The sequence below is a fragment of the Mastigoproctus giganteus genome, chromosome 6 (genome assembly GCF_048544385.1).
Source record: "Mastigoproctus giganteus isolate SK-2022 chromosome 6, ASM4854438v1, whole genome shotgun sequence".
NCBI lineage: Eukaryota > Metazoa > Arthropoda > Arachnida > Uropygi > Thelyphonidae > Mastigoproctus > Mastigoproctus giganteus.
Window position 1 is genome coordinate 181,622,808 of NC_143580.1, and position 23,969 is coordinate 181,646,776.

Genomic DNA, 23,969 nt, shown 5'->3' on the forward strand with positions numbered 1-23,969 from the left:
AGGTTAGCAAAATAAAAATAAATTTACGCTTATGTACATAGCTTAATTAACATACATACATACAGTACTAACTAAATGTAACACTTTGTAATCTGATATTTCGCACACTTTGTAATCTAATATAGTTTACCAATGATTTTATTCTGAATGTCAAGAAGTATCATGAACAAGAAGGCAAAATGGGCAAGGTCTTTCTTATCCTAGACAATCTACCATCACATCCTTCTGTATAAACATTAAACAAAATACACAGTGAATTGAAGGTCATATTCCTTCCATCAAACGTTACAACACCTCTCCAACTGATGGACCAGGGAGTCATCAAAAAGTTGAAGAAATTTATAAAATATAAGTCTTGCATCATTTACTTTTAACAGAAAGCAATGAAGAAAGCATCGTAGCTTTTTTCAAAAAAGCTTAGTCTCATGGACAGCTGCTACATGTTAGCTGACTCGTGGGAATCACTCACTGTGCAGAATTTAAAAAATGCCTTTAAAAAACTGTGGCCTATTGCAGAAGAAACTGTAGGAGTTGAGCAGAATTGAACTGAAGAAGATGAGAGACAAATACTCAATGACATGATCAACTTGTCAGCCAATCCTTGGGTTTGAAGATTGCAGTTGAAGGTGATGCATGGGAGTGGATGGGAAGTCCACTCTTGCTGAGGCATTCACCACGATAGAGACCGCAATGGCTTGCAAGCAACAGTTTCTTTCAGGCAAAGAAACAAAGTTCAAATCTCTTTTGGGGATTACCCTGACTTCTTCTCTCTCTTGGCACAAGTACATTACAAATATTGCTTTCTCTGCATCTAAAAAACTTGGTTTACTCTTTCACTCTCGCATTACTTTTCTTCCAAACAGCTGTTCACTCTGTACAAATCGCAAATCCGCCCTACCGTGGAATATTGTTTCCACATCTGGGGCGGTGCCCCCAAAACCTCTCTCAGGCTTCTAGATTCCATTCAGAAGAGGGCGGTTAGGTTAATTAATGACTCATCTCTAACTGAGTCTCTCCATTTGCTGTCTCATAGACGTATTGTTTCTACTGCATGCCTTTTCTACAGATTTCTATGGGCACTGTTCTTCTGAATTGGCTTCTATAATTTTTGCTCTCTCTTTCAAAGCAGTCCGAACACGTGCCGTTAGAGTTTGTTTGATAAAAGCAGCACCACCAGGTTGCCATTGCAGATAGTGATTACTATTACATATCATACAAGGTAGTGTGACTGTGGCCATTGTAGTGTGGTTAAGACAAGCGCAACTTCTCAGTACAGTATGTGAAAGAGGCGGTTGTATAGGTTTTATGGACAACTGTTCATGTTAATTGGACCACCCATGAATTTAGAGCTAAAGGGATTAACATTCCACAAGTCATTGGAATGTTAATCACTTTCATTCATTCCACAATTCACAATAAAGCTATCCTTATGGTTGTGAAGCTGTCACCATTTATTTATATTAAGTATTGTTGAATAAATGAAGAAAGGATTTTGTTTTCTTATAAAATAATTAATTGTGATTTATATTTAAAATTCATTAAAAAATTAATGAACAATAATTACTCTAGCTATTTGTAATTCCTCCCACCCCCACACACATACACTTCCTCAAAATGGCTATAAACACTAGTATGAGGCTGCTACAAGTTTTTGCCAGTAAGAATTTTTGACCCAGTCGATCTCTGCTTACAAACTAGTAATTTTCTTTAATTTCACGGCCGGAGATTTGTTTTAGTTTTGTAGTCAGTTAGTACTGCCATCTGTTGAAATGTAAGTGTACTTATGGGATTCCCCGAACTCATGTTTCTTAAGAAGAAAAGAGTCAAGTTTTGTTGTGGTTGTGAGGGACAATCTTCTCATATTTACTTAAGTACTAAAATCTTATATTTTTTGTGTAATTAATTTTGCTATTCTTATGCCAGTAATGAAACAATGGTTATTTTGGTTTAAATAACATGACAGCATGAATGCATTGACATTCTTTTGAGTACATAAAAATTTTTATTCTCAGTCTTAAAAGGAAAAAAATCACTGAAATGTTTTGTAAAAATTTTTTTATAATGATATTTTATAATTTATAATTTATTTCAAGATTTATGATTAGATTTTTTAACATTTATTTTAAACTTGATCTTTATCATAAAACTATATTTTATTGCATTTATGGAATTTAGAATTTAATAGTGTTTCTATAATTCGGTTTTTGCTTACTGACCAATGAATTATTTTTATAAAAATATTATTATTCTGTTAAAATTCATAGGTTTATATTTTATTTTATTTTTATTTTATTATTTTTTAATTACTTTTTTAGTATAGATCAATGGTTAAAAATGGAATGTTTTAATAAAAGAAAATTAGAGGATGATACAGTGCCTAAAGATGAAGAGTAATAATAATTAAAAAAATAATAATAAAAAAAAACATAATGGAAGTGGAAATTAGACACCCAACAGGCACAAACATAACTGTACAGCAAGAAGTAATATGTCAGATGTATAGAATCATTCTCAGTATTCCAAATTTAAAAATAAATATACATGGCTTGAAAGTTCAAATAGTAAACTTGGAAATAGTATTTTTTCTAACATTAAAAGCCTAGGCACTTCAAAAAAAGAAAGGGTATGAATTTCTAATGAATGGAGTTACCATTTAATTGAAACATCTGGAAAAGATCGAAGCAGTAAGCTGTCTATTTTTCAGAGTTAAATTAAAAAACACATTAATTCCGAAGGTCACAAAATAGCTGAAAATATACTTAAAGGACAAGAAAAACGGTTAGAGGAAAATGTGAACACAGTGGTTATTGCAGCTGAAGAACCCCCTACGAAAATTTTTAAAACTGCTTACTATATAGCAAAGAAAAATCAACCATTTTCTGATCATGAAGATCTTATTAAATTACAAAAGATAAGGCGCCTCCGTAGCCAGGTGGGAAGGAGCAGCAGTGCATAGCACACGCGTCTTGATTAGACCGGGGTTCAAGCCCATCACCACCAAATACGGAGGATGTGGAAAGGTCAGGGAATGACCACCGCATATCCCGGAGCAATATGGTCATAGTTGCTAATGCTCCTAAAAAAAAAAAAAAAAAAAAAAACCAAACAAAAGATAAATGGTCCAGATCTTGGTTCTATTCTTCACTCTCCGTATTCTGCAATGAGTATATTAAATCATATTGCAAAAGAAATGAGGGAACAAATGATTTCCCAAATTGTTTCCTTAAATTCAAAATTAAGTATACTCATTGTATACTTAATTTTGAATTTAAGTATTAATACTCACTGATAATTTATCTGAAAGCGTAGTGGAAGAAAATCCAGAATATGTTTCTTGATTTATGTGAGTTAGAATAACAAGATTTCGAGTACATTGAAAAAAAAAAAAAACTTTTGCACACTAAAAATCCACAGTTCAGACGAAGACTGTTTAAAAAAAATAATTGCCAGTGTTATGACAGGAAAGCATTCTGATGTAGTAGCTCGGCTTTGACAAAGATATCCAAACATTTTCACTGGGCACTGCTAAGCTAATCATAGAGTAGAATTACCTGTGCCAGTCGTCATTAAAGACATAAGTGGAATAAATCATTTTAAAACATTTTTGGACAAACTTTACATTTTATACAGCCAGTCTCCTAAAAATTGTCAGGTTCTTGAAAATGCTTGTCAAAAATTAGGAACTAAATTTAATAAAATTGGACGAATTCTTGGAGTTACGCTGGTACAGTGAAAACCATATGAGAATCGTGAACCTTTGCATTGCCATTTTAAAAAGTCATCAGCTGATCCAAATTTAAAATCTACTTACACAGGCTTATTGAAAAGATTTAAAAGTCGTGAATTTGTTTTAGATTTAGGACTCATGTATGACATTCTTCAATAATTGTCTGTTTTATCAGTAGAACTTCGATCTCGAACAACATCACTAACGAAAGCTGAATATCTAATAAATAGAACTATCGAATTTTGGAAAGTTTCAAAGATCATGCTGATGAAAAAACTCAGTTAGCATTAAAAGCAAATGATTTATTATTTAAAGATATACCTGTAATTCATAATTAATAGGTAAAAATCATACCTATTAATTACAAACAGTTCATCCAAAGTGTGGTTGATAGAATGAAATTAAGACTTTGTTTGAACAGTGAGAATGAACAACTTCTTAAAGATATTCTGTGCTAGATCCAGTAAATGTAAAAACAGAAGACTTGCATTATGGAGATGCAGAAATAAAACATATATGTCATTGCTTTAACAGGCAATTTGAGGATTGAGAAACTACACTGAAAATGTTCAAGTTATGCCAGAAAATTTAAAACCTGCTTTTGAAACAATTTCAACATTGCCTTGCTCAACAGCTGAGTGTGAGAGAGGCTATAGTTTAATGAATAATATTATAACAGATTTAAGGGCATCATTACTAATTTCAAATGTGGCTAGTCTCGTGTTTATTAATTCCAACGGACCTATTGAATTGTTCAACTATTGAACAATTCAATCCAAAAAAAATATGTTCGATTGTGATTAATAAATCATCATTCAGCTACTGACTCAAGGCCAAGAGGTTGCTGTGATGAAAAAGAAATTGAAAATGCATCATGCGAAGTTTTGTGGAATATATTTAAATAATAATAAAAATGTAAACATCTATGCAGTCAATTTTCATTACTTCATTCTTAACAGATAAGAATTTTTAAAATTATATAATGTAGTACAGATTTCATATAATAAATAACATTTATACCTAAATGTTAATTTATTACCATTCCCCTAACAAATTTTGGCTTCCTTGTGATTTAATTTTTACTCTAAGAGCAATTTTTCAAAGTAGTATTCTGCTGGCACATCTCAGGGAATGTTGTTTAGGGGAAAGATAAGTTGAGAGACAAATTTGTTGTTGTTGTATTAGAATTTTAGGAGCATCAGCAAGTAAGGCCATATTGCTCTGTGTAATTTTCCGTTTGCTGGATGAAAAATCCGAGTTTCCGAGAGGAAAAAACCATGCTACCCTCACTTGAGACCAACTAACTTAGCCACATTGTGAAAAAGGCCATAAATTCCTTACATCACTCGAACTTGGGTCTTTTTCCACCCAGTGTGGGAAGAATGGCAATGCTACCCATGAGGACTGGAGAGACAAAGTAGTAGTATATCTTCTTACTAGAAAAGTGGAAACTTTTACCATTTCTCTGTCATTAAACAGCAAGTATTACGAATGTTACCAGACGTGCCTACAATGTTGTATAGCTCAATGTCGATTGCCATGTAACATGCTAAAAACATAATTTCATTAACTATCAGAAGTTTTTCATATGCTGATTACCAAATACAGAATATTATGTTGAGAAATCGCTTGTTTTATTCTATGCGACCGAAGCAAATTCGATTAATAAGCCTGATATGCACAGTATACATTCTGCTTTTCATAACATTCATAGAGTATACCTTCTGCTAATTTTACGACTATAGTACTGAAGGGAAGTGGAAGATTTAACAACTGTAGGTCTAAGAAATTTGCACATCCCATTTTTCAATGTATGAAGGATTAATGACCTCAACAAATTGTTGTAGGGCATATTTTATTGAAGGACCACACTTTGATTTTCAAATATTGGCATAACATTTTAAAAGAAACAAGCAAAATGCTTTATTTCAAGTAGAAATAAGAGTATGAACAGCATTTCTGCACATGTAAGGATAACTTGTTTAGAGATCACCTTTCTTAGATTGTTTACACTAAATGCTTGTGATTCAAAATTTATTTTTCTTGAGGAGTTCCTTAACTTGCCTTCTTTCAAGACTTCTTTGGGATCATGAACTGAATTTGAATGTCTCATTGTCACTTACTAGTTAATAACTTTTCTCAGCACTTATAACCTTTTTAAATAGACTTGTTGGAATTTCTTCTGCTCAGCTAGTCTAGTTAAACATTTAAACTAAGACAGCTAATGTACATACATTAAAATTTTTTTTTTCAGTGGTGTGGATTAATTGAACTGCTTCAATCTGTCTTACCTTTTAGCACCGCTTTCTAATAGGACATGTCAACCAAGTATTCATCTGATTTCAGAGGAATGCATGCTCCTTTTCAACACATATATTAATCAGATGACAAAGACAGCCTGTTATCACTTAGTGCTCAATCTCCTGTTTTAATACCATTGCTACTCCAGTTTTTAAGCTTGCCTTAATAGGGGCATTATCAAGACTAAGTACCAGACAGTTTTCTAAAGTCACCTTCTGTGATGTCACCTTCTGGTATTGGCACTGAAGTCAAGCTGCTTTCAGCTAGATAATTCTTTTTTGTATGGACTAGCACATCCAATGGGCAGTTCATTAGCCAGTGATGAACACTGAAATTTCATAATTTTTTTTTTTTTAAATTCAAATTTAATGGTGAAGCTGTAGTTTTATGTGTTTTTTGCTTTGAGAGAAAGATGGAGAAAAACTGTATTAGAACAGTGAATGGAAATATGGATTTAAAAAAAAAAAAAAATTGAACACTGTCATAAGTCCAGTGAGTTAATATCTATGGATATGACATTTCCTCAGAAGCATTCAAAATGGTTAATAAATTTTTTTGATTATTCATCATCATCTGTAATCGTTCCGCTATTTCACAGTTTAATGTATGAAGCCTCGCTACCATGCCCTGTCCATGTACTTCTCTCCGTCGCTGATTTCACTTCAGTTTCCTCCTTTCTTAATCACATCGGTCTTTATCATGTCTTGCCATCTAATTCTTGGTCTCCCCCTTATTCTTTTGTCCCTTAATTGTAAATCAAACATTCTTCTTGGCAAACGCCTCTCATTCATCCTCTTGACATGTCCTAACCATTTCAAACAGAACCTTTCAGTCCTATTCTGGAGTTTTTCAACCTGAATTCTCTCCCTAATCACATCATTCCTGATCTTGTCTTTCTGGCTATGCTCCTCACAAATCTCATTTCTGCCCCCTGAATTCTGCTTTCATCCTTTTTCCTCATAGACCAAGTTCCAGACGTATACGTCAGAATTGGTACATAATAGGCCTGATATATAGCCTTCTTACACTTCAATGGGTATGTTCCTGTTCGGGATCAGAACTCTTGTCTGCCTATAGAAATTCCCACCCACTTGTATCCTATTTATTTCTTTGTCTATCACTCCAGTCTTTGTAATGGTGTTTCCAAGATACTTAAAATTATTAACCGTTTTTAGCTCTTTCCCTTCCATTGTAATGTATCCATCAAGTTCGCCGCTCCTCTTTAGAACCATTACTTCACTCTTCTCCTGACTGAAAACCAGTCCAAATTCATTGGCCATACCAGCTCGTATATCAACTTGCCATTGCACTTGTTCCCTGCTCTCTCTCCCCATATGCAGAGGTCATCTGCAAAGAGCATGAATTTCATCTGGTCCTGTCCAAGTTGTTTCACCACTCTACATTGCATACCATTCATGACAGCTATGAATAGTATTGGTGACAGGACATCTCTTTGCCTCAAACCTGATGTTATTTTGAAGTTCTCTGTCACCCCCATCACTGTTCTTCATTTGTTCACTGTATTGGTGCACATATTCTCAATTCTCTCCTCAAGATGTTCCTCTATCCTCAAGTTTCTCAAAACATCCCACACTTTCTCTTTACTGCATCAAATGCTTTTTTTATATCCAAAAATGCCATCCATAATTCTTTATTGTGTTCATAACACTTCCATTAGTTGCCTGATGCAGAAAATTAGATCCACCATCGATCTACCAGGCCTAAAGCCATACTGTTCCTCAGCCATCCTATTTTCAATCATTCCTCTTATCTTCTGCTCTAACACTCTCATATAGCTTACTCACTTACTTACTACTTAGGAAAAATTGTGGAGTCATTTTGGATATAAATATAATTTATATTTGGATAAAAAATAAATTTAATTTTGATTATTAATAACATAAATATTTTTTGCATGACTTATATAACAATAAATTTAACAACTGTGTTTAAGTATGTTTATTAATTATAATCTAATAAATTATCTTAAGTTTAAATGTTTTTATTTGTTTCTTTAATTTTAGGGAGCGTATTTATCAGCTTGTGATTATGACTACCGTACGCCTCTTCATATTGCAGCTTCTGCAGGAAATGTAAAGATAGTGGAATACCTTCTAAAACATGGTGCTAGTGTTCATATGAGGGACCGGGATCATCGAACTCCTTTGATGAATGCTATCGAAAATGACCACCATAGTGTTATTCAGCTTCTAGTCAAAGCTGGTTCTTACTTAAATCTTCCATCTACGTCTATTGCTGACATGCTTTGCAGGTCTCAGTGAAAATTATGATCTTATTTTGTATAGTAATACTCTCTAATTGTAGTTTGTGCTGTTCTCAACTTACTGAATTTTTATTATTTGCAATCTTACACCGATGTGTAATCTAAATTTGTTAAAATCTAATACTAATAATTATTATTATGTTTGAAAATATTTTACTGAAACTAAAATATTTATAGAAAGTACCTATTAAAAGAAAATTTCTTCATCAGCTTGTCACTGATGTTTGTTCAAGTGAATTCTTCCTCAGTTGACGAAATGGACTGGTTAACTTGTTTTGTTATAGTATTTTAGAAACAAGTTTTTCAAAGCACTGAAATGTTTTCAGATTTGATTAGTTATAAAAGTGAGGCATGAGTTGTAATACTAAGTTTGATAAAAAAAATACTACTGTGTTGTATTATTTGCTGCTTTTGCTGTCTGGTGAGTGTTGCCCTCTAGTGGCAGTAACAATAGTGTCCCAGACAGCAAAGACTGAAACACAATGCAGAGTACCATTTTTTTTTTTTTTTTTAATTATTTCAGTACCTACATTTAAATAGAACCTTCTGCTTACTAATTTGTTGTATTGGCCAATGCACCAAGTAATAGGAGCTGTAATATATATGTGATGGATCAATTTTTCAGTCATAAGTTTTTCTTCCACACACACACACTTCTTGGCTGTTCATTTGGATGCAATATTTTTATTCAACGTTTGAAAAAGACTGCTGATTGAAGTCTGATATGGAGCCAAATAGTTTCAAAACCAGTTCACAACAGTGCCTTAAGAGTTTTTTTAATAAATATTTCATTTTTAATAAATAACTATAACACCTAGAAGGTGGATTCACCTAGAAGGTGGATTCACCTTCTAGGTGATGTTATTTGTTTAAAAATTATATTAGTAACTTTAGGTTGACTCATGAATAACCTAGGCATTACTAGTGCAAGCCCAAGCTCTGTACTGTTCCTGGACAGAAGTTAATTTTCCCAGACATCGAAGACAGAAAGTATAATTCAGAGTAACATTCTTTTCTCAAGCTGTTTCACTATCTGCTTTGTATAGTACCCTACTTCTTTATTTATTTCTTATAGTGAAATTATAGTAACCTTATAATACCATGATAAATCTGACTAAAAAATGAATAGCAAATGCTTAGAAAACGGTACTCACCTTGTATAAATCTGCAATAAATTTTTTTGGTAGATGGTGGTTAAATTTAGGTTGGAAGAAGCATTAAAAAGAACTAAGGTGGGAAATGGGGTGAAAATATTTTAAACAGATTTTAAAATGAGTGCAAGGAAATAGAAATGCAGATCTCCAATCCTTGGTTGTCATAAAGAGGTTAAAAGACGTAAAAGAAAAAAAGAGAGAAGACCGGTGGTGCCAATAGTCGTTACGAGGGACTTTCGTGAGTAAACCGTCATCAGTTGGCAAATGGAAGAGAAGTGAGCGCGTGTTGTATTTCAAGTTTATCTAAACTCCCATGATGCTCTTTTTGACACACGTGGGAACTTTAGCCACGAGAGGTTCCAAGCCGGTGAAAGGTTGAAGGGAAGTTTAGCATTAATAATGTTGAGATCGGAATGGTGTCGGTACCATTCGATGGTGAGGGCTTCATATTGAAGAATTCTGTAGCTCGATCTAAGTTTAATAATAGTGATGGCAGAGTCAACAAGGGGGGTGTGGTTGTGGGTTTGAGCATGGGTTGTTAATGCAGTGCAGGATTGACTTGTCTTGAAACTGTTGAAGTGGTAGTATGCGCGGGTATTGTGGAGGAACCGAATTTGGTGGTAGTGCTACCGATGTAACAGGTGTCGCAGTTCGGTTGGCATTTTATGAGATATATTAAGTTATTGAGATCATTGATGGGATATTGGTGTGTATCTTTATAAGAATTAAATAGGGAACCTAGTTTATTGTAAGTGGAGAAGGTGAGAGAGATGTCGGTATCTTTGAATGTATGTCGGAATTGTGCTGCGAGTTCACTATGGTAAGGGAGAACTATGCGAGTATTTGTCTTGTGACTGTGTCTGGTGGGGTTATTAATACTGTTTTTAACGGTGGATATTGTGTGTTGGATGAGTTGAGGGGGATAGCTCCTGGCTATGAATTTATCAGTAAGGTATCGAAGTTCATTGTGTAGATCATTTTCTGAAGAGGTGAATTTGATAGCGTTGTAGATTTGGTTGTGTAGGACGGCTTTTTTGGTACTAAGGGGATGATGTGAAGTGAAATGTAGATATTTACCGGTGTGCGTGTTTTTTCTGAAAATCTTGTTATTTAAATTTGTGTCTGTTGTATAAATAGTGAGATTAAGAAAATTAATCTGGTTGTCTATTGCGATTTCGAGGGTAAGGTTTAGCCTGTCATGTATTGTATTCAATTTTAAAAAAAAGATTGTCTATGGTTGTTCTGTTGCCTATTATTAGGATATCATCGGTGTAAAAGTAAAGTGCAGCCATTATCAACCCACTGCAGGGTGGAAGCCTCCTCAACAATTCATGCTGAGGGAAATGGACCATAAACTGCCACGCTGGTCCAGTGCGGGTTGGCAGATCGACCGTATTCAGCAGTCAAGGGGCTTGAACCCCGGTCTACTCAAAGAGCGTGTGCTACTGCACTCCCGCTCCTGCCCACTCGGCTACGGAGGCCGTCGTAGCGGATGTATAATTTAATTTCAGAGGGGAAAGGTTGTAAAATTTGGTTTTCAATAGTGGCGAGATAAATTTCAGAAAGGGGGGCAGAAATGCCTAAACCCATTGGTAAACCAAATGTTTGTCGATAAATTTTATTGTTGAATCTAAAATATCTAGCATCTAGTAAAAGAGTGGTAAGTTCAAGGATGTGGTCAACTGAAAGAGAGGTACGTTTCGTTAAAGTGTCATCAGCTGTTAGAAGTACGCGTAATGCTTGTAGGGTGAAAGGGATATGCACATTAGTGTATAGGGATATGACGTCAAAAGAAGCTAATACGTAAAAGAAGCTAACCCCCTCAACTCATCCAACACACAATATCCACCGTTAAAAACAGTATTAATAACCCCACCAGACACAATCACAAGACAAATACTAGCATAGTTCTCCCTTACCATAGTGAACTCGCAGCACGGTGCCTCCGTAGCCAAGTGGGCAGGAGCAGCAGTGCGTAGCACATGCTTCTTGATTAGACTGGGGTTCGAGCCCGTGAACCACCAAATATGGAGGAGGATGCGGAAAGGTCAGGGAATGATCACCGCATATCCCCGGAGCAATATGGCCTTAGTTGCTAATGCTCCTAAAAACCAAAATAACAACAACAACTCGCAGCACAATTCCGACGTACATTCAAAGATACCGACATCTCCCTCACCTTCTTCACTCACAATAAACTAGGTTCCCTATTTAATTCTTATAAAGATACACACCAATATCCCATCAATGATCTCAATAACTTAATATATCTCATAAAATGCCAACCGAACTGCGACACCTGTTACATCGGCAGCACTACCACCAAATTCGGTTCCTCCACAACTTCCAATACCTGCGCATACTACCACGTCAACAGTTTCAAGACAAGTCAATCCTGCACTGAGTTAACAACCCATGCTCAAACCCACAACCACACCCCCCTTTTTGACTCTGCCATCACTATTATTAAACTTAGATCGAGCTACAGAATTCTTCAATATAAAGCCCTCACCATTGAATGGTACCGCCACCATTCCGATCTCAACATTATTAACGCTAAACTTTCCCTTCAACCTTTCACTGGCTTGGAACCTCTCGTGGCTAAAGTTCCCACGTGTCAAAAAGAGCATCATGGGAGTTTAGATAAACTTTAAATACAACACGCGCTCACTTCTCTTCCATTTGCCAACTGATGACAGTTTACTCACGAAAGTCCCTCGTAACGACTATTGGCACCACCGGTATTCTCTCCTTTTTTCGTTTACATCTTTTAACCTCTTTATGATAACCAAGGATTGGAGATCTGCATTTCTACTTCCTTGCGCTCATTTTAAAATCTGTTTAAAATATTTTCACCCCATTTCCCACCTTAGTTCTTTTTAATGCTTCTTCCAACCTAAATTTAACCACCATCTACCAAAAAAATTTATTGCAGATTTATACAAGGTGAGTACCGTTTTCTAAGCTTTTGCTATTCATTTTTTAGTCATTTCTTATACAAATGTGTTTAATATTTTAACTGTTTTATATCATTAAATTCATTGGTTTCTGTAAGGGAAGGGGGTAGGATAAAGTGTTTAATTACCGGTTGGGTTTCCAATTACAGAAAAACATTGAGGCATGCTACATTAGGTGATTTGCTTGGTTTTTGGGTTTTTTTTTTTTTTTTTTGATGAAATTAGTTAATAATAACTATACAACTTGTCTTTCAAGTTATATAATTATAAATTAATTATAATTAATATTTATAATTAATTACTTTTGTTTTTTGAGCAAATAAAAATGATGGCATGCTGTCTTAACCCTTAACTACAGATTACATATGTATGAGATGAACATTATTTTTTTAAACACTCATTCATTATTGATTAATTTGAGTTAAGCATTAGCATTAGTAGAGACATCTGCAAGAAAGCAAGCTTATACAGCATCAGCCAAAGAAAAACCCCTTCCCATTTCATAGATATTTTATAATATCTCAGCAGATTCTTCCTGAAATCAGCGTACACTGCAGAGCTGCATGCTATGGAGTTAGCCTCGGATCACATTCGAACTTGTCAATGCCAAAGATCAATAATATATTCTGATTCTTTGAGTGTATTACAGGCTTTATCTTTGAGACACAGCTCCCATTCAGTTTTCTCTCTCTCGGGTTCAGCAGAAGATACATTCTCTTAATGAACACAAATTTGATATCCACTTCTGCTGGATTACTAGCCACATTGAGATAAGGGAAAATGATTTGGCTGACACTGTAGCCAAATCAGCAGCTCCCACTAGTAATATTTGCCTGTCAGTCCCCTATACAAACTACAGGCAAATAATACACAAGATATATTCCCTATGGCATAGAGAGAGAGAACAAATAAATTATACCAGATATAGCCTGTAATAGTCCAGTCTGTGCAGGAATCGTAGTGAGAAAGTTATTCTTGCTCGCCTCCACATAGGACACAGTCATCTAACACATTCATTTCTGCTGAGGGCAAATGACCCTCTTATGTGCAAGTCTTGCAGCACCATTTTATCAGTAAAGCATATTTTAATAGATTGCTTTACTTTTACCCAATTTTCAATATATATTTTACCGCTTTTACTCATCCGACTGGGCCTTATACACCGTCAGATTTTATCAGACAACGACCATGTGTCAGCAGTTTTTACAAGCTATTAATGTATACACACATCTAAATTGGATAATTTACTTTTAAACTTATACTGCTTTATATATATATAAATAACAGTTTGATGAAGTGACCTTTTTAAAGATTACCAGAATTTATCTTTGTTGATATTTTAATCTTTTCTTGGTGCAGTATAATGGCAGTCATTTTTGTGCCAGTAAAATCAATCAATCAATGTGTGACACCATGTCTCTGATATCCCAACAATATCTGCCTTTGATGTTTTGACCAACACCTCAAATTCATCAAACTTATTTACCAAACTCCTAACATTGATGTACACATAAGTATACATGCACTTGTTCTTATTCTTAGCTACCCTAACATAGCCCATGTATTTACTTGTTCTGCGATGACTCCCAACAGTCTCTGAACTCTCCTGCACCTTGTTTTCCAGGCTGCTGGTCATTCCAATAGAAGCAGTTCAAGAATCACTTTCACCTCTGCCAGCAGCAACTGTTAGTCTTTTAGTTCGTGTATCACTCCCCAGCCCAGAAGTTTTCCAACCCACCTAATGCTGTCTCAGTAGCATCAACAAATATTCTTGCACCCGTTCTATTTAAGTGTATCCCATCCCTGTAGAGTCCTGTGTCATAGTGTTAGCAATGGAACTCTGGTGGGTCGGCAGCTTTCATAACATATTGCAGCTAATGATCGCTTGATGGTCTTGGTGGAGACATTTCTGGCACCTGTCTTGTTGAAGTTGGTAGTGATTTGTGCCACTCATTCTCCGGTTTGCTGAAAAATGCAAGACAGACGTCAACGGCCACGTTCATCCACCACCTTTCTCTGCCCACAGTGCCGTCCATGATGACATGTTATTCCGGAAATGGCGTATTCCCGATACACTCTTGATACTGTCGAACGGGATAGTGCAATTTTTGTACCACCTTTGCGGTAGAGTGACCCATGTGTCGGGCACCCACTATCAATCCCTCTTTCAAAGTTGTTAACTCATGACGTTTATCCATACTGACATCGAATTACCGTCTACATGAATGCAGTGATGCAGTGTACCTATATACCTGCCAAGCGGTGGGTTCGTTCACTAGCGAGAGGGGTAACAGTATTGTGTTGCCCAGGAAACCAGGTATCCCATGAATTCTGTCCTTTCAGTGTATGTTTAACTAACTTGGTTAGCTATTTTGATAATAGTTATTCATGAGCTAGATGTAGAAAGTAATTTCAACATTGTATATTTGAATTTTCACCAAGCATTTGACTCAGTCTCTCTTGAGAGGTACTGAATGAGCTGGAACGTGTTGAAATTATTGTTAAGGCTCTGAGATGAATGATAGGATAGCTGCAGGACAGGACGTAGGGGGGGAGGTTTGTGATTAATGGTTACTTTCCAGACTGTTCTAACATTTAAAAGTGGGGTTCCCAAGGATTGGTTCTAGAATCACTGTTGTTTCTGATTTTTCTAAATGGTATCAAAAAGGGATAGCATGTGTGATGTCAAAATTTGCAAATGATGTGAAGTTGGGAGAGTGGCTAATGATTAACACTTGACTAGGCTTCAAGGGTAATCACAAAAAGTGGCAGCTCTATTTTAATGCAGAAAAATGCAAGGCCTTACATTTTGGGAATGTCAACCCCAAAATAACTTATACACATGGTGGGGTTTGAATTAAAAACAGTAGAGGAAGAAAGTGATCTAGGAGTTATGGTATGGTTGGACATGAAGTCCTCCAAGTAGTGCAGATTGGTGCAAGGAATGTCTATGGTGTTCTATCAGTGATTTATTGAACATTTGCTTGTAGAAATAAGGAGTTTATAACCCAAGAGTTTATAACATATATAAGACAGTTGCAAGACTGCACACTTGGAATACTGTATCTGATTATGTCATCGCACCTGGAAAAGACATTGCTGTTCTTGAAGGAGTCCAAAGATGGGCAACACATCATAGGGTTTTGTCAATGACATACAGAAACTTTGCTGTCAGGAATAAGGAGGTGATTATTCCTTTGTACAAGGCCATAGTTAGGCTGCATATTGCAGGGAGGATGTAGATCTGCTAGAATGGGTGCAAAGAAGGAAAACCAGATTGGTGAAGGAAACAAAAGGGTGTGCTTACCAAGAAAATCTTCATTTATTTTTCCTGTAGGGAGATCTGATTGAGGTGTTTAAGAGCCTTGAATGGATTGAGTAAGCAAAATGTTGGTGGAATTCTTCCACTTTCTGAGACTGTACATGTAAGGGGGGGGGGGGTGCTTGAATTCAAATTGAGGAAGGATGGTTGCAGGGTTAAAAAAAAAAAAAGGTAAACTGCAGCCATTATCAACTCACTGCAGGATAGAAGTTTCCTCAACAATTCATGTTGAGAAAAATGAACCATAATCTGTTATGCTGGTCCAGTGCGGGTTGACAGATCCACCGTATTTAGCAGTCAGGGAGCTTGAATCCTGGTCTACTCAAAGAGCATGTGCTACTGCACTCCTACTTCTGACCACTTGGCTACAGAGGCCGTTAAGGCTATGGAGGTTGCAGGATAGATGTACAAAAATTTGCCATAAATCAGCAGGTGGTTAATTGTTGGAGCAAACTTCCATCTGTTGTTATGAAAGTGGGTGATTTGAATAAATTCAAAGAAGAAATAGACAAATTCTTGGCAAGTATGGATGGGTGGAGTGTGTAGGGTGTTTTTTTTTTTTTTTTTTGCTGATGCTTTATAAGCTTGCTTTCTTGCATGATTTGCCACTACTGATACTAATTCAATAGATCTACAAAAGGGCACTCATATTATTATTATTGTTACTGCTATTAGCTGTATGGTGCAAGGAAGCCTGAGGCTTATGTTGCCCCCAGCCAAAAAAAAATTCCCAAGTTACCCTGAGAGAGAGAGAGAGAGAGAGAGAGAGAGAGAGAGAGAGAGAGAGAGAGAGAGAGAGAGAGAGAAGTAGAAGGGAATCACCAAAAAAGAGAAGAATGATGATATCCAGCTCAGGACCCTGGGTGTGCCAAGCCCATATTCACCAAATGTGAGCCCCTGAGATTATATATGAGGAAAGACTTTGAATATATGTGGGCTACAGAGCTTGGCAACAAAGCACCTCAGAGGGGACCTGATTGAGGTTTATAAGGCACTGAGAGGGAATAGTAAAATGAATGAAAGCAAAGTTTTCACTGTTATAAGTGATTCCAGAATTAGAGGCAAATGCTGGAATTAGTTACCTCTGTGGTTGGTTGACGCTGACAGCTTGGGGAAAATTCAGAAGACAACTGGATAGAACCTGCATGAGGAAGGAAGGAATCACATAGGTTGTTTATTTTCTTTTTGCTTTTTTTTTATATATATATATATTATTTATTTTAGGTTTTTTTTTTTTTTTTTTGGCCAGTGCAGCAAAAGTTCATGGCTTCCTTGCACTATGTACTAATACTAACATTTTTCCCATTCAATAATTCAAATTGTTTGCTCCCTTCAAAAACATCTTAAGAAGATTTCACTATATTTGATCCTTGGGTTTTCTTTAATTAAATTATTACACAATCCAAAAGTTTCTACCAGATTATGTTATGTTTGAATGAACAAAGTCCATTTATTGTTTTATTTTATTTTCCATTTTACTAGTGCTGCTAAAGAAAACAATGTACAGCGATTGGAGTCACTTTTCTTAGCTGGAGCCAATTTGAATGAACCTGATGCTACTCGTCAAACAGCTTTACATATAGTAAGTAATATCGAAGCCTCTGCTACAGTTATGAAATTTTGTATAATCATTGTGTGCCTTCAACAAAATTCTGACTATGATATGACTCAAATTGTAAGCTATGTTCAAATGATCATTTAATTTGAAAAGTTCCTGTATATCATCAACAGAATCCTGTGAGTTGTTCTAGCAACCTGTCTGCACTGCTCAGTAAACTTCATGTTGGACTATACAATTATTCTTAGGTCTCTTTTGTTCTTCATCTTGAATGTGGTAGCACCTAGTTGGTATGCTGTTCTGGGGCTGCTGCCCAAATATGCAGTAACTTTTGGTGTTAGTATTCTGATTTTACTAAATCAGTAAAATATTTCTGAAGTTAATAAAAGCACTTCCACATATGTATCATTCTGTGTGGCATTCTTATTATATTTTTCGAAAAATAATCTAAAAAAAAACTCAAAAATGGGGATAATAGCTTTGAAAACAACCCAGCACCTAAAAAGTTACAGATGTAACTTAAGCTGTTGCTTTAAAGATGAGATGAAGTTCACCCCACAAGACCACTTGTGTTATGAAAGGAAGTACAACTGCAAGCAGTTGTAAATCAATTATCAATTATATTATGAATTAAGGAATAATTTATATATTTTTGTATCTTTGCAAATACTGATTTCTGATCAAATTTATAGTCCAGCTATGCAATTTTCATTAAAAAAAATTTTAGTTAATTGTATGAGTTAAACCATAAACACAAAAACTTTATGGGAACCTAATACTGTTACCTCAAAGTAAGTTGAAAGGCCAGACAAAACTGCTGAGTTTGACTTTAATTTCTGTAGGTTGTTATTTTCAGTAAATATATGGAGTGTTGAGAATCATAGTGGGGTAAGTCAGTAATTTTATAGATATGAGCTGTTCATATTTCCCACCTTCTCTAGGTGTACACTGTTTAGTTTCATAGCAAAGTAAATCAAAGTTGCAGTTCTAACCAAGCTACATCAGCACTTATTTTGAATAGTTAACAATATGAGCAAAAGGTTTAGAATCATAGTGAAATAAGTCTGACTTATGCATTCTGTTCCTACAAGCTGTTTAGGAACAGCTTGTATGGTGGAGATTATGTTTCAAGTTTATATTTTTGTAAGATGACTTTTCATATTTCGCATTTCATGTTTTCAGGTAGCAAGATGTCTTAAGTTAATCTCAATAAATAAAGGATTTTAAGTTGCCTTTTGAGTTGAAATCTCGAATTAGAACAAGTCAAGAGGCCAACCAAGTAGAAGAAGCATGCCAAGAAACTTCCTTCAGACCTAGAAAACGTAAAATCCTTCATTCAGGTCAGGCATGTGTGAACTCCAAAGGAACACAAGTCGAGTGTAAGTGGTTTGAAAACTTAGATTGTGGTTGTAAAAAAATATGCATAGAGTCCTTAACAGAAGAGGAAAGGAGAAAGCAATGTGATAATTTTATATCCATGGCCAATTTTTCTCGACAGAATGCATATTTATGCAGTCTTATACATCATGAACTTATAAAGCAAAGGTGTCCTTGGAATGGCAGTTAGGGAGGAAAGCAATGTACAAATCTGTCTGACATTCAAAAAGAAAATACCACAGTACATGTTTGTAAAAAAATTCTTTCTCAACACCTTTGTTGTATCTGATGGAAGGGTGACAAGAGCTTTAGAAAACGTAAGGAAGGGGAAGTCTGCAGGCGAAGATTTAAGGGGTAAGCATGTAGCAGCACAAAAGATAACTGACAAACAAAAACAGTTACTTAAGGATCACATTAATATTTTCCCAGCATTTCAAAGTCATTACGAGTGATCCAGTTGAGCTTTGAATTTGTTTAGGCTATCAACTTCAACAAGTGATGGAAGTCGGTTCCACCAACCAACCACCCGCTGGCCAAAGGCAAATTTCCGCACATCTATCCGACATCCATCCTTCCTCAATTTGAATTTATCCCCTCTGAGGTGATTATTCTGAGCAAGATGAAGAATCCCATTGGCATTGAGCTCAAACCATTCAAAGCCTTATACACCTCTATCAGATCACCTCGCCGGTGCCTAGTCTCCAGACTCTGTAATTTGCAAAACTTAAGCCTTTCTTCGTAAGAGCAACCCTTGGTTCCATTCACTAATCTTGTTGCCCTTCTCTGTACCCGTTCCAGCAGCTCTACATCCTTCTTGAAATGAGGCCTCCAGACCTGTATACAGTACTCAAGATGTGGCCTAACCATTGCCTTATACAAGGGAATAATCACCTCCTTATCCCTGCTAGAAAAATTCCTGTATATCATTGACAGGACACCATGAGATACTCTTGCAGCTCGTCTGCACTGCTCAGAGAACTTCATATCTGCCTGCACAATTACCCCCAGGTCCTTTTCATTCTCCACCACTGTCAGTGTAGTACCGCAGAGTTGATACGTTGCTCTGGGGTTACTGTTTCCCATATGTAGTACTTTACATTTGTCAATGTTAAACTTCATTTGCCACCTCTCAGCCCATCTGTTCAACCTTTCCAGATCCTGTTGCAGCAGCATAGCGTCAGTAGTGTCCTTAATAACCCTGCCAACCTTTGTATCATCTGCAGACTTGGACATTAAACTTGATATCCCATCATCAATATAATTCATAAACACCGAAAACAATAACGGACCCAACACTGAACCCTGAGGAACTCCACTAATAACATTAGTGCACGTTGAGCAGTGTCCATTGATTACCACTCTCTGTCTTCTGCCACTCAACCATCCCCTTATCCATAGCAGCAATTTGCCTCCAATGCCACACTGCTCCAATTTGTGCAGCAGTCTTCCATGTGCAACAATATCAAAAGCCTTTCTAAGATCCAAATATATAATATCAAAGTTATTCCCTGCATCCAGTTCTTTTGTGACTACATCATAGTATCCAATCAAATTGGTCAGGCAAGACCTGCCCTTAACAAAACCATGCTGCGTCTGAGCTATAACTGAATTCTTGTCTAGATGATCCTGCAGTGCTTCTTTAACCAGTGCCTCCATTAATTTACCTGGAACAGAAGTTAAACTAACAGGTCTATAATTACTTGTGTCAGCCTTTGATCCTCCTTTGTGAATTGGGGTTACATTTGCACATCTCCAGTCTATGGGTAATTCCCCTGAGTCCAAAGAAGCTCTCATAATTATGGCTAGGGGTTTGCTTACTTCCTTTGCTGCCTCCTTTAATATAACTGGATAGATCCCATCCACCCCAGGTGCCTTTTTTATGTTTATCCTCTACAATCTCTCCTCCACTTTCCTCTCAGTTATTACAAAATCATCCAGCTCACTGCCAATGTTTACTTTACCTACATCATTCTCCTTCCTGAATAACTCCTCATGCGTGAATGTAGATGCAAAATACTCGTTTAGATTGTTAGCCACCCGAGCAGGATCCTCAACCGTTGAACCATCAATATCCAGTGGACCAATCTGATTCATCCCTTTCCTTCTTGAGTTTAAATATGTAAAGAACTCTTTTCTGTTTTTCTTTGCATCCTTTGCCAAGGATTTTTCGTAGTCTGCCTTTGCCTGCCTAATCTCCTTTGTGACTTGGTTACAGACCAACTTATATCTATCATAGGCTTCCATGTCACCCATTAATTTGTATGTATCCCATGCATTTTTCTTCTCTGCCACATGTCTCATTAGTTCATCTGACAACCATTTAGGCCTAAACCTTGAACAATATTTCTTAGTTGGTATGTAAAGCCTGGTAGCCTCCAAGATTAGTTCCTTGAATGCTTCCCATTTTGAGTTTGCTGTTGGTAACATCATCAGTTGGTCCCACTGTATAGAATTTAAATACGGTCTCAGACCATCATAGTCGCCTTTACGAAAACAAAAACCCTTCCCTTTACCTCTGATGGTAGTTACCTCCTCGAGTAAATCCCACTTCAACACACTGTGATCACTGCCACCTAGTGGTTCATTTATCTGCAGATTCTTAATGCATGAAGAATCACTACTGATAATCAGATCAAGAGTATTGCTCCCTCTTGTTGCCTCACGAACATGCTGATGTAGAAAACAATCATCCAATAAATCCACAAAAGCCTTGCTAGTGTGCGAGTGACCAACTCACAAATTCCAGTCATTATCTGGGAAATTAAAATCCCCCATTATAAGACTCTCTGCACACCTCACATCTCCTACGCATGGACATCCGAACATTCTGGAATACTCCAGGCGAATTTCGAATTTCTTTGGCAGCTACTGCGATTCTTGCAACCAGCTCCTCAGCATTGTCAACAGGGGTGTCATAAACTAGCGATTTCATATGACCCCAGAAATAAAAATCAAGACATGATAGGTCGGATGACCGAGCAGGCCAACGCACGGGACCACCACGTCCGATCCACTGTTGACCAAATGTGACATCCAGGTAGTTACGAACATCTCCGCTATAATGGGCAGGGGCTCCATCGTGTTGGAACCACATTGTCTGTTGCGTCGATGCAGAAATCTGTTCATCTCTCAAAAGTTGTGGCAATACTTGCTGCAGAAAGATCAAGTAGATAGGTCCGGTTAGACGACACGGTAACAGGTAAGATCCGATGAGGTGATCTCCCATAATACCGGCCCATACATTGACCGAAAATCGAATCTGTGCTGCACGACGTAGTATTGCATGCGGGTTCTCGACCGCCCAGATATGGTCGTTATGCGTGTTGAAAATTCCTTCCCTTGTGAAGGATGTCTCATCGGAAAACAACACTTCAGCAGGAAAAAGGGGATTTGTAGCACATTTTCCAAGGTACCACTGTGCGAAAGCAATACGAGGTGCATAATCCTCCGGTTGCTGTGTCTGGACACGCTGCCTGGAGTATTCCAGAATGTTCGGATGTCCATGCGTCGGAGATGTGAGGCGTGCATTGTAGCCCGTGGAAGAAACTTCGAACACTTACTTTAATCCATGTACCTTTTGCTTCTTTTCATGTATTATTAAAACGATTTCTCACTTACGGTCTCTTTTCTTTATGGTGCTTCTGTGTACAACACCGCTTCAGGAAAGCATTTCCGACCCCACATTGCTATATGATTTCGAGTTGTCAGGATGTACCCTACCCCTCTTAGAAGTTCTGAAACGTTTAACTGAAACACCCTGTATAATCCACGCTGAAAATGACCTTTGATTTTTTTTTTTTTCTCTCCCCACAAAGGCTTCAAATTAGATTGCAGTAGACTGTCAAAATAATGGCACCCCAAATAACAGAACATTCGAGCTAATGGCACATTGAAATCGGATATTTACATACAGTGTAGATGTCTTGAAGTACCAAAAAAAGAAAACAGCAAGTCACGCGATTACTGTATCTCCATTTTGAAAGTGAATTCTGTATCACAGATTATACTGCTGTTTTACATTTATTTTAAATTAAAAATACCTCACTGTGACTTTTAAAGTTAATAAACCTCATACAGAGAAGAAAAGAGGGACAACAGTGACAAACTTGATATATACTAATAGAAAATAGAATGGGCATCAGTAAGAGTGTATTAATGGCAGAATATAACATTGGGTCGTCAATGTGTTTTTGTTTTTTATATGCAGTTAATAAAATTGAATTCTTATTTAGCCTCATTATTTCTGCATTAAATATATTAAAAATAAAACTTTTAGATAACAAAAAAATCAAAAGAACGGCTTCTTGAATCCCCGAAGGTGCTGTTATTCTGAAAGTCTTCTGTGTTGTTACTGTTAGACAAAATGGCTCTCATAATCATTATATAGTAACAGGCATGGACCAGGACAGACCACTGCAGTAATGCAGAACATGTCAAGAAGAATAATAAATACCGTTACCTGTGTTTGATGTGATTTTGCATAAAATTCACATAACATTAGAGATACTGTGGTCTGGAAAACTTGAAAATGTTCCTCAAATACTAACAGTAAAAGTAACTTTAACCACAATTTATACTTAATCTCACATTATTTTTATATATACATGCCAATCTGCACTTATAGGAATTGGTGGAAAAGGCAGATTTACTTCACAATTGGCAAAGTAGAGTCTTTATAAGAAACATGTTAAGCAATCTTGTTTTTAATGATTTATTGATATTTTTTATCAGTATGAAAGATTTATCTATGAGAAAACATCCTTCTAAATAGAAAAAAATTTAGAATTAGTATTACTGGTATAATTCCATAACTTTTTTGATTGCATATTTCCTAAGGTGTCTCTTTACACATTGTAGGCTCTTGAATTAGGCTATGAAGAAACTGCAAGATATCTTTTAAGGCATGTAACAGATCTTACATCCAAAGATATATTTGGGCATACTCCAGAAGTTGCAGCAAGAATTTTGGGTAGAGAGGATATGATAAAACTATTAGAAGAATATGGTAAAACAAATAGCTAATGTATATTTGTATATGTAAGTATGCATGTATAGCATGTTTTTTTCTGTATATTCACATGTATTTCTTCTTCTTCTTTGATGATAATTAATGTATATAGTGAAATATTATAGACTTCTCATGTTATTATATACAATAAAACCTTTCTATAATGGAATATCAGAGATCAGAAATACTGTCCATTTATGGGAAGTTCCTTTTCATATTCTTATTATAAATTATAATTCTCTCGTTATAAACATTAAATATATATTAAATAAGAAAGTGCA

General features: G+C 36.2%; 1 protein-coding gene across 1 annotated transcript in view; it reads left to right on the plus strand.

The window, feature by feature from the left end:
* The window catches only part of LOC150084791 (uncharacterized), a 129,429-nt gene extending 105,727 nt beyond the window's left edge, over positions 1 to 23,702 (plus strand). The window contains exons 12-14 of the mRNA XM_090376355.1: positions 8,053 to 8,300; positions 17,228 to 17,327; positions 23,538 to 23,702. Of these exons, the coding sequence (XP_090232481.1) occupies positions 8,053 to 8,300; positions 17,228 to 17,327; positions 23,538 to 23,702 (513 nt within the window). The remainder of the gene's footprint in view (positions 1 to 8,052; positions 8,301 to 17,227; positions 17,328 to 23,537) is intronic.
* Positions 23,703 to 23,969: the final 267 nt, after the last annotated feature.